Source organism: Venturia canescens, chromosome 1, assembly GCF_019457755.1.
Source record: "Venturia canescens isolate UGA chromosome 1, ASM1945775v1, whole genome shotgun sequence".
NCBI classification, from domain to species: domain Eukaryota; kingdom Metazoa; phylum Arthropoda; class Insecta; order Hymenoptera; family Ichneumonidae; genus Venturia; species Venturia canescens.
Genome location: NC_057421.1, coordinates 3,900,175 through 3,912,227, shown reverse-complemented (window position 1 = coordinate 3,912,227; position 12,053 = coordinate 3,900,175). Strand labels below are relative to the sequence as shown.

The 12,053-nt window shown below is 39.4% G+C and overlaps 2 protein-coding genes across 2 annotated transcripts in view; one reads left to right on the top strand and one right to left on the bottom strand.

The window, feature by feature from the left end:
* Nucleotides 1-7,699, top strand: part of LOC122419001 (uncharacterized) — a 51,829-nt gene extending 44,130 nt beyond the window's left edge. The window contains exons 11-13 of the mRNA XM_043433220.1: nt 3,341-3,401; nt 3,966-5,503; nt 5,929-7,699. Of these exons, the coding sequence (XP_043289155.1) occupies nt 3,341-3,401; nt 3,966-5,503; nt 5,929-6,342 (2,013 nt within the window). The 3' untranslated portion in view covers nt 6,343-7,699. The remainder of the gene's footprint in view (nt 1-3,340; nt 3,402-3,965; nt 5,504-5,928) is intronic.
* Nucleotides 7,700-7,985: 286 nt separating this feature from the next.
* GCS2beta (glucosidase 2 subunit beta) lies at nt 7,986-11,925 on the bottom strand. Its single transcript, XM_043433221.1, has 2 exons — nt 10,135-11,925; nt 7,986-9,684 (listed from the first exon to the last, which is right to left on the bottom strand). Exons 1-2 carry the CDS (start codon nt 11,012-11,014, stop codon nt 9,002-9,004), a joined length of 1,563 nt encoding a protein of 520 aa, XP_043289156.1. The 5' UTR covers nt 11,015-11,925; the 3' UTR covers nt 7,986-9,001.
* Nucleotides 11,926-12,053: the final 128 nt, after the last annotated feature.

Genomic DNA, 12,053 nt, shown 5'->3' with positions numbered 1-12,053 from the left:
AATGTTTTCCCGTCCGAAGTGATCGATCGAGTCCGCGCTCCACCTTCCGTTTACTTTTCATTTGTTTCTTCAATAATCACTATGGTCGTGTCGCATCGTGAAACGACTATTTCCTCGAACATTCGAGCGATAATCGAACAGTTAAATTTGAATCCCGTCGAGCGCCGACGGTTGATCGATCGGACTCGTGAAAACGCCCGTATCAGCGCTGTCGATCCACCCACCAAAATAACCATCGGCGTTTACGGCTGCAACGAGAGAAACGACCGCATCACCGAATCAACTTCCAAGATTAAAATCGACGTTTACAAGGTCAAAAATGAAAGTCACGACTGCACTGATTCCCCCGCGAAACTGACTATCTACGAGTGCAAACCCAAAGTCCCAAAGTTCGATACGGTCGATTTCACTAATGATTCACCCGGCAAAGTGACTATCGGTGTTTACGGCAGTAAACGCGATGAGGACACCGTTACGATCGACACCAAAATACGAACGAGTACCGGAGACAACATTTCTGTTGGTGTTTGCGCGAACGACGAGAGGACACATTCGAAAAAAGTCACTGATTCTTCGGAATATGATGAAAAACCGCTCGAAATCGTCACCAGATCCAAATCGAAGGCTGAACTGAGACAAAGAATTCCGCCGAGTGATAAAATTCAGGAGCTCATCGAGGTAAACATTCGCGTGAAAACATTTCCTTTTTGTTTAGCCCGAAGGAAGAGAAAATGTTTAAAAACTTTGTTAAATTGTAGCTGAATTTTAGCGAGTCACGACGCACTGTCCTTTGACACAATATCCGCTGGAAAAGATCCGTACATTCTCGCGTAAGAATAACTGTTGCTTTAATGGTTTTATGTTAGCTTTTGCTTTTTTATCGTCGTGAAAAGTACGTGAGCGTGTGTGAGTTTGTGAACATAAAATCTTATTTTCGTGTTGAAACGGTACGTGTAGATTTTTCCATCGATGCAATTGCCTCGCACTCATTTTTTCGCGGTTATTTTTTGAGGTTATGTCTCTTGTCGTGCTTTGACTTCGCTCGTGGCAATCATGCTAGCAGAATTCGATGAATTGAGACATCGGTTAAGCCGGTTTAAATCACCGTGTCTGTATTCAGAATTGCTGTAATTTCCATTACCACTCGATTCGATGAGAGATTTTCAAAGCGTGATTTTTTGATAACCGAAATTCTCGCTAAAACATCGAAGCGCTACGGCGCTACTACGGATGAACTGCGCCTGCGCCATTTTCATCAAACATATTTTCAAAAATACCGTTACATCAAATGAAATTTGTCAAACGAATGAACCGAAATGAATATTCTCTCACAAACGTGCATCGTAAATCTTCCAGAGTTGTTACTTTATCGAGGATTCTCTCACGAAGAAACTTTGATCGTTGAAAAAAGTTAATGAAGACACGATATTTCAATTCGTGCCTCTTCAAACACACTTGCGTACATATGATGGTCACTTGTGCTTCGTATTGAGGAGCGAACCGGGCGGGGTGGGGTGAACGAGTCGGAAAAAGAAATGAAGGAACGAGTGCTAAAATAAAAATCATCTCAAATGGAACATTGACGCATAAACGAGGCGGGAACAAACCGCGGGCAAATACATATGTGTGTAATCTCTTTTTCTCGCGGGCGTTCTGCAACCGGTTTTCTTCTCTCGGCGATCGCGGTTAAGTAGACTCGCGCACTTGCCATGGGACTTGACACACTCGAAATTTACCGTTAGATACGAGACAACGCACGAGCACTCGCGCGCTCGCAACTGCGTAAACGCGGTTAAAAAGGTCGTTAACGACAAATTTCCTGATTTTAATCGTTTTTTTTCCCCTCATTCGTTTCCCACCGTCGCAAATGATCGTAATTAAAATTATGAAAAAAAAAGAAACAACAACGAGATATGAGTTTGAAAAAATGTCAAGAAAACGAGGAAAGAAGGAAATCTGTACGAAAATGTACTTTTTGCCTGTGACTTTCGCTGAGACGAGGAACGAGAGCGAAAAATGAAATAAAAACGCACAAGTGGAACTCGAACACGCCAACTTATAATAATAATGATAATACACTCGCTCCGTCGGTGTATTAGGAGATATTAAACACACTGCTCTTCGCTTCATACGAAACAAGGAAGTCTCGCTCTGACGTAACGAACAGTATGGAACGAAGCACGGTGAAACTAACGAAAGATTCCCATCTTCCTGCATCTCATGAATAATTTGTAAAGCATATCTTCTGTGCCGAGATGGGCTTCGGCTCGCTCGCTCTCGAACCGTTTCGCAGCTTTGTTTATTTAGGTTTTTTACGCGAGGCTGTGTGTGTGTGTGTGTGTGTTCTTTATCCCGTTTTCTTTCTGTTTTGTTTTCGTAATTCGAGTTTCGACGTTTCTCCGAACATTATATTCAGAGAATTTGATACGAAAATCGAACTCTTTTGAATAATATTTAGACCTGTTTCTGTGAATAAATTCGAATATATTATCGATCACGTTGAAAAATACCTTCGAATTTTTTCCCCAAAAATTCGTTCCAATTCTGCTCATTTCTCCGAACGGATTTAGTTACGAACGAGCAACGAAGTCCCTTGAATTCTTTAGTTTTATGAGCTTTAAGGAGTTTCGGTACAGAAGTCAAAATATTAAGAAATTGATCAAATTTGGTGATAATGTTCTTCAACATCGAGTGCGAAAACTCAAATTTTTTCAAAATTTTCTTCTACTTAGTTATCGAGTAAGTACGCATTAAAGCAGATTTCTCATGCCCGGAATGTATACCTATATATATGGAAACGCTATGCTTATACACGTAAACTTTAGTGATCAATTACTCGATAACTGTGTAGAAGAAAAATCTTAAAAAATTTGTGTCGTCAAATTTGGCACTAAAGAATATGTTCACCAAATTTTATAAAATTCTGAACTTTTTGAATTTTTTAATTTTTTTAGCATGGATTAGCATGGCAACATTGTATCGCCTGTACCGAAACTCCTTCCTTAAGGTTATATTTTCTTTACGCCAATGACCACAATGACGTTACAATTTTGTCCACCGCAGCGCTGTCAGTGCGAAGTATACGAGATCATCTTTATCTAACTGCGGTGCACTCACACGTGTTATCGAGAAACTTGTGAAGCCGTGATAAATATCCTACCGTCTGGTACGAATTTAACGATATAAAACTTATCGGTTCAACGTCGCGCGAAAAAAGAAACATTTTTTCATGTTTTCGTATCGCAATGCGAACCGAGATACCCGTACCAGCTTGCCGAGAGAACTATCGCACGGAGACCCTCGAATCATTCATGCTAATCATATCATATTGTTTTTACAGGTAACCAGAAATTCCGAGGATGTGACTGACAGAGAAAACTTGACGCCGAAAGAGGATTTGCGTAAGTTTTTAATTTTTAATATCCGATCGACAAAGTCAAAAACATTCAATGAAAATTCACACTTTTTTTTTGCGTAAAAGTATTATCGTCAAGGGATTAAACTGATGTGCTTAAAAAATTCGTAGAAAAAGTTTCATGAATCTACTTTTCTGACACCGGAAAATGCCAAAATTTTTGAAAATTTATTCAAAATTCAAAAATATTAATTTATTAATATAATTCATCAATGAAAAAACGTTCGTCAAAAAAATTTCGCTCGTAATTATCACGTTATTATTCCTTTTATCGAAAATCAACGATCGAGCATTCTTTCGTTTCTGTGCATTTTTTTCATTATTCCTTTACTGTCAAACTTGAATTTGAAAACGATAAATTTTTGTAAGCTTTTATTGCTGTTTTTCTAGAATTTTATTTTTTCCTTATCCCTGAAAATCTCTTTGAAAATTTGAAGCTTATTGTCCAGCGAATTTTTCGCTGAGAACTTTTGTTTTTTTTTTTTTTTTAAACTGATTTGTCGAAGTTTTTAAAGTGATTGTAACTGTTTTTCGTTTGTTTTCGAAACAGCACAATTGGAATGCGCGAGTTTGAGTCATACGGCGGCGCACCATCGCATATCGGTGCGTCCGAAAAATCGACGGCCACCACGACGCTCAACGACGACAAGCAACATATCGGGCTCGTCGATAACAACGATCAACGAGTCTTTGGACGCTCCGGACAGCTTGGAGGTGTCATCGTCGAACAGTGCGAGCTCACCGATCGAGATAAAGGGTAGCAACGGTTTGAGAAAATCGTCGATACGTTTGTCCCGAAATTCGGACATATTTGAAGAGCTGGAAGCGAAATTACCGACGAAAAAACCAGTGAGCATGGCTTCGTTGTCACCGGATAGTTTGGATTCGATGATGGCGATAGGCCGGAACAGCCAAGAGATGTTAACGGAGCCGGAGGAGACTCGAGAGATAAAGCCAGTGGTGAGAAAAGCGTCGAACAGAGTATCAAAAGGCTCGGACGTGTACGAAGAGTTGGAGGCGAAGTTACCTCGGCGTAGATCGTCGAGTAGTCGATTATCGAAATCGCCGGATAGTTTGGAGAGCGGCTCGCCAGCTTCTTTCTCAAAATCGAGCGAGGGCTTTGAGAAGCTAATGGAACACGAGGAATCGCGGTCGTCGCGTAAATTGCACAATTCGATATCAAAATCGAGCGACGGTTTTGAAAAACTGACGGAAAACGTCGTCGAGCTTCGTCCGTCATCGCGCAGGCTTCACGCTCACCAACAAATCTCCAAATCCATCGAGGGCTTCGACAAATTAATCGAAGACGAAGAAATCCGCATGCCTGTCAGACGATTCTCAAACGTCGTGACGAGCAAATCAAATGAAAATTCGTTACGATGCTCCGACAGCTTGGACGCGATCGAAACGATGGGAACGATCCCGAGCGACGATTCGATCGAACGACGTCGAAGCAGCTTCGAACTCAGGCCACGAAAATCACCCCCGAAACTCATGTCAATGTCCTCCGAAAATTTCGAAGCTCTCGAACACCATGCACGCGATGAATTTGAAATGCGAGCCGAATTGAAAAAACGCAGCAGTATTTCCGACGTTAATTTATCCCGGGGCAGAAGATACTCAAAAATTATGTCGAAATCCACCGAGAGCTTCGATGCCATGGAAACCATTTGTAAACAAGATGAATCCAACAGAACGAGCATCGATTTGGAAAAAAATGGATGGCGCAATTCCAAACGAACTACTTTCTCCTCCGAAAGCTCCGACAATCTCGAACTCGATGATCGACTCGAAAACCGCCGAGCTCGGAGACCGCCCAAAAGAGTACCGAGCACCAGTATCGTTGATATATTTCCGTTGGACAATTCGAACGAGGATGAACGACGATCCACTCCCATGAGAAAACCACCGCGGTTACAAAAATCTTCGGAAAGCTCCGAACTCGGTAGTACCGACACTCTCGACTCCGAGAAAAGAAACAAATCTTCCGACAGCACCGAGACCCTTGACAGCCTCGAAAAAGATATTGAACAAGATCCAAGAGACGAGGAAATCCCTGATAATTTACAGGACAAACGTGACACGAACGTAAGTGTCTCACCGCTTCGTTTCATATCGAATTTCAATAATCAGGAATAACAAGAAAAAAATCGTTTAAATTAATCGAAAGAGAAAGCAAATTTCCCTCTCCCGTGACATATTCAGTTAACGAATAAGTCGAAGATCCATGAAAAACTCATGAAAATATCGTTTTCATTACGTTCTTGGCGAAAACTTAGCGTTCAACACTGACAATTCAAAACGGTCAAAAAAATTTATAAAAATTTTCATTTGCTCAAGAAAAATGAAGATAATCGTACCCGTTCTATCTAAATTTCAATTCCATTTCAACTCCATGTTGACTTTGAATATTTGTTGCAGACATGCACGTTATGAAATAGCGTACGCCAATAACGAATATTATTTCAAAAATGTATTTCATTATGAATAATTTGATAACCATTTGTTGCTAGGACTCCTGGTCAGCGAATCCAACGGAAATGGAATCAGCGAACGGAGACGAGGAATCGAACAGAGCGTTGGTATCGCCGGAGAAAACGTATTGGCGTCAAACGTCAGATTCGAAAGAGAATTTCGACATAAATCAGTTGTTGGCAATAACGATAGTGACCCGTATGTCTGACAACGGGAACAATCAGCGTAACAATTCAGCTGCGTATCCAAAGAAGAAGCAGCAGCAGTTGACGTCGCCGCCGAGTTCGCCGGTCGTTCAGCAGGAGGACAACAAAATGATGTTCAACAATTTGTTGGCGAGTAAGAACGACGAAGATCTGCAAAACATGTTGAACGGCAACATATCGGAAGTTTCAACGGACACGAAGAGCTTTAAAGAGAAATTGATAATGTTTGAAAAACTGGGCAAATGAACAAGAGGAATACGATCGAATCGGAAAAGTTCGTTGCGAGATTATTTCGCTGTTTTCTTTCATGTTTTTCGTTTCGCCGCTTCGATGTAGGAATAATAGCCCAGCGCATTTTCTAGCTCGTTACAAATGAGAGTCAAGAAGAGTAGAAAGTGCTGAAACGATGAATATCATCGAACAATCGAATCGGAAAAGCAACGAGAAAAAGGCCCACACGCCAGTTTCTTCTTTCTGCAGAAGTCTCACGCGTACCGGGCTTCAACCGTTCGTTATATACTACACATGTATATACACGTATAAGAAAGCTTCGAGTTAACCGAGTGAACCCGATAGACCAGAGATCTGCCAAATATGGCGGATGTATATGAAGAGAAAATAAAACCAGATCCGCGTTAAATATATATATATACAAATACAAATACGACGATGTATTCGCCTTTATTTCGTGCCGAGCGCGAATGTTCGTTTCATTTCTTCTCAAAGGGAGCAAATTTTTCATCACGTGTTTTTGTATTGTTTTTCTTTTAAGTTTTTTTTCGAAAAATAAAAACATTTTTACTTAAAGGCAAAAGACGAAATAAACGATTGTGAAAAGATGGATATTACACGTGTACAAACTTCTGCCCCGACTTAATTTATGCCTTGTTGTTGAGAAAACGTAAATGTTGATGAAATCTCACGAGATTCGCGAAACTAGATTTATCCTAGCGCCCTAAACTTTATTTAAGTGCCTTTTATCTTGTTCACCGTCGTTTTGTCGTTCAATGTTTATAATTTCTTCCTCTTTTTTTTCCATCTCTGTGATTTTTTGCTCGAACTGTTGAAACGATCGTAGAATCATTACTCCTAATGTTTCGTTCTCTCTTATTTTTATTCACCACAATGCTCGTACCAAATCCGGCGACTCTTCGTCAGGATCACAAAAGTGAATTTTTTGAGAATATTTGACTGCACAGCTATGTTCAAATAATCGTACGTGACGTAATTGTATCCATTTTTTGAATGTAAATAAATTTGGAATGAAAAAAGCCAGAAGGTGAGACGTTGGAGGAAAAACGGAAATGAAGAATCAACGACTGCATCGAAAAAAACGATCGTCGCAGCATTATCTCTCTATGTGTATTCGACATCCCCTACGTAACGGAGACTAACAATAGTAACGGCAAAATAAAAAGAAAAAACAAGTATATACGTAAGTCGTGAAAGATATGCGTAGTTAGAGAACTTTGTTCGATCGAAAAGAAACTTAAGAGATCAATAAAATCATCATACTAGGGTTAATATATAAATGTATATGAAAATAATGAAAAACAAGTTTTGCCTCGTCTCTTTGTAAATAAAATCTTCAGTACTATCTACACTTTCCGTACAATCTTGTTTACATTACCCCACCCTAAACCACGTCACGCGATAACGACGTAAAAATTGGCACGCAGCGATACGTGATCGGACTTTTAGTCAATTTAGCGAATATTATTTCACGAAACTCTAGATTTTTCAGTCCATTTTCACGAAATTTTGAATGATAAATTTTTTACTCAGGAGTATACTTTGGTTTGTATATTCCAGATTTTGGGTACTGCAAGAATAAGTGCATGAGCGTGTGAAGCGTTTGTATTCGATCATTCATAATCGAGACAGAGACGTAAAATATCGAAATTTTTTCTTTCCGGTTTTCTTTTATTTATTATCTCCGTAGAAATACTTCGTGTACAAAAGAGGGAATGTAACAGTGATCCGGTATTGGCAATTAGAAGATGCAACAATAATTTTTTGTCAGTTTTTCTTTTCCTATTTTCCACGCGCACCTCACTTCCACGCCATTTCTTATAAATATATCTGCGTGTTGAAAAGAAGTCAATGGTTCACGATTTCGATAGAAAATCGTGTCGTGATGTGATGCCCCGTTATTGGTAGTTCTCCATTGATTTTTGACATGTGTAAAAGGTGAGCTTTTTCCATCACCATCGGTATGAGCATTACGCTTTCTCATCGTTTCAAATATTATTATTAATAATATACGTTGTAAACAACTCATGATTCTTATGTGCGGTTACGTCAAACTCGCCAACGACTTAAAAATTTTGTTGCACATTCTTGATATTATGTTCAACTCGTAGAAATTCATTCAAGATTGTACCGCCGAGAAGCAACGAAAATTTTAGTTCTAAAACTTATTAATTTTTTTGTATTAAGTTTTGAAGAAAATGTATCCACGTTTCGCAATTAAAATAAATTTTTTGATGTTTCACGGTGGTACAAATTTGAGTGATATGACGGATGAAAAAGAAAAAAAATCAGTTTTTTCGTTTATGAACAGTTGTATAATGTAGGATATAAAATTTTTTTAATCACTCTTTTCATACCCGATTACGCATCGATCGGGAAACACGGTTCACGAGGAATTTCGTTTTAGTGTGATTTTATACTCACGACCATTTGTCGAGATTGATATTGAACAAGGTTAAAAAGATCGAGCGTTAAATACGTTTGATCGTATAATCGTTTAAAAAAACATGTGCTCGTGCATGTACGTTTTGTTCCTTAATTCGTTTCTTTTCTCAGTTTCTTTGTTGGTTACGAAAATACTTGGTTGCCTCGTTTTCTGTGTGGTTTTGAATTGTTCTTTTGGTTCTTCGAAGGTTTTGCGACGTTATTCTCCTTACAATTCCTCGTGGAAATGACGCCTATCGATATCCGGATTACAAAGAGCCGGCGTTATAAATTCCATCGCGTATTCGCACCTGCTTGGCTCCGAGACCGAAACAAGACGGTTTTCCGTACCACAACGAATATTTACAAGAACGTTACGAGCCGGACCGTTCCAACACGTCAAACCACGGTCGTACTTCATTTTTAAGTATTTGTTCGTTTCCGGACCGGCCCATTCGTGATAATGACCAAGGTTCACTTCGGAACCACCTGAAATAGAACGTTGTGTCGCTCTGCCGAACGGACACATAGAATACACGTACTCCGAATCACGATACTCGAAACATTCGCCATCGAGAGGTGCGAATTCTTCTTCCGGTCCATAATCCCTTTCGTTTTTCTCTTCGGATGTTCTGATTTTCATTTGCAACTCCGAACAGGCTTTCTCGGCTTGCTGATACTGTTCTCGAGCTCGAGTTGCCTCGTCGATCAATGCTTGAGTTTCTTCGTTGTATTGAACTTCCGGTGTCTTTTCGTGAGGCTCCTGCTCCTGCTCCTCGTCTTCCTCTTCTTCCGGGGCCTCGAATTCTCCTCCCGTCTCTATATCCGCTTCCGCCGGATGTTCCGGTAAATCGTCATGTTCCTCCTGAACTTCCTCCTTCTCGTCTCTTTCAGTCGGTGGTTTAAACGATCCTTCAAAACAATTATCAGAAGAAATTTTTAATAATTTTCTTCAAAATTAAATTAAGTTGATGAATTCCAGGAAAATTTTCCATATTTCATTTTTCTCTTTTTTGATAATCTACGTATAGTGATACTTCATAACTCGAGTAAATTCACGAAGAAGGCTTAATCAATTTTTTTATGAAACATCCAAAAGGGTCGGAAATTGAGAAAATTGTTCAGGAAAAAACCGAATCAATAGAATGCATCAAAACTGTGCATTGATAATATTATTGAAGTTTGCATTGAAATACAATGGAAATATTTGTTCATTCACAATTTTTTTAATATCAATTATTTTCTTTGAAACTTATTAAGGCATTCGAACTTCCATTGTTCACACGGAAAACTGAATCTCATTCGACTGAATTCCAAAAGATATGGGAATGCAAAACAGTACAACCAGTGAAAAATACAAACCCTGTTCTCTCATGACGAAAGGTTTGATCAATGGCCAAGCTAAATTAACAAAGTCTTCCATACTAATTTCCTTCTTATTATTCAAGAAGAAGAGTGCTTCTTCTTCGGTCACCTCTCCATCACCATCCTTATCGAAAGTGACCCTAGTTGTAATTTCGGCAAGAGTAACAATGCCGCTCTCATCGGAATCCAACATTTTAAAGTAATCGGTTGCTTCGATGCCTGGCTGTTCTGCAGGTACTTGTGGTTCCACAGGTTTGTATTTTTCAAGAGCAGCATTTTCTCTCTCTTCTGCCAAAGTTTTAGTGACTTCCTTTTCTTTTCTAATCAAAACGGCTTCCTCCATATCGTGTCGTAACTTAACGAGGTTGGCTTGATTCTCAGTCTTCAATCGCTTCCCAATTGCAATCATTTCCAATCTTATTTTGCTACCTTCTTTAAGCAGCTCAGCAGCTTTTTCAAGTTCTTTTCTGGCTTCTTTACCAAGTTCATGACAGTTTTGGAGACACTGTGCGTCCGAAGCCCATTCGTCACTGGCATCGCAGCAATCACAAACTCCGTCGTTGACACGACTGGATGGTAAATACCTAGAGATATGGCCTGTGTTTTGACAAAAAAAAACGCCGTTTGGGCACGCAGCGGTTCCAGGCTCATCACTACCATCTCCGCAGTCACAATAGTCATCGTTTACACGATCAAAACTCATCAATCTACTGCCATCGAGACATTCAAAATCACGATTCGGAGCATAGACAGCATTTTTTGACAGTGGGATACCACGAACATGAGGCAATTGACTACCGTCTGCGTGGCCACCACGCTCGATCAAAAATACGAGCAATGTAGTAAAAATATTTAAAAAATTGCACTTATATACCATCTTGCTTTGTTGTTTTTACTCAGCGTTTAAAAAATCTACCCCTAAAATTGGGGTACGTTGAGAACGAAGGATTCGGCAAAAGTGCCGAAACGGCAGGAAAACCAAAATTCCAATCCTCTCCGTATTATTTTTACGAGATTTGAAACATTCGACTTGCTGGTTTTTTTTTTTATCGAAGAGCACGTACTAGCCTCTTTCTACAAGATATGAAATATATATCTGTTCGCTTTTTGAGGTTCTGTTCGAGTACGCCGCAATTTCGGAGCACACGATTCCCCGAGTCGAAACGCGCACTCACCACACGTTTATACCACTTGCAACTTGTACTGTTTTTATACTTGTTTGTAATGTGTTAGCACTATCGAGACATTTATATATCTGTATAAAAACTTCACGGATCACCTTCTTCAATAATCCCCTCAACTCTCCCTGACCGACGCGGCAAACCGGTAAGGATGATACACGTCGACAACTTTGACTCGCCCAAAATGCCGCCATCTTTAGAGACATGATAACGTTTTGAATTAGAGTTTCTAATATTTTTTCTGTACCAAAATCTGACAGCAGAACGATTCTCCATTTTTTCAACAAAATATCGTTTCAATGATTTCACGAGTATACCTTTCTTCCTATTTAGTATTTGAAACATCGTTGATTCAATGAATATTTTCCTTACAAATGAAAGTGATCGCCAATTTAGAAATCATTTTTTTGTTACACTCTTTTGCGAAGAACACTCACTTAATACAGCAAAATGTACAAATTACATCTGTCACAAAATCATGAAGACTTTTTTTTTTCACCGATAACAACTAGCTTTAGAAAATTTCTGATTATAGTTGTACCGAAAATTCAGTCATGACCAACCGTCACAACAAAGGTTTATAATATACAGAAATTACTACTTGTGCTCTTGCGGAATCTTGAAGGCATGAAACGTATACATGAATCGTACATGAAACAGTAGCAAATTTTTTTTTTTCGCACCTTTTGAATCTGTGTCATGCTGACCGTGTCAATTCGCGCTATTTCGTCTAGG

Bases quoted from the DNA above. Each gene is read 5' to 3' on its own strand.
- GCS2beta (XM_043433221.1), bottom strand. From the start codon at position 11,014: ATGGTATATAAGTGCAATTTTTTAAATATTTTTACTACATTGCTCGTA. The intron at 9,685-10,134 runs GTTTGTATTTTT...ATTGTTTTGAAG, and splicing joins TTTCGTCATGAGAGAACAGG to GATCGTTTAAACCACCGACT.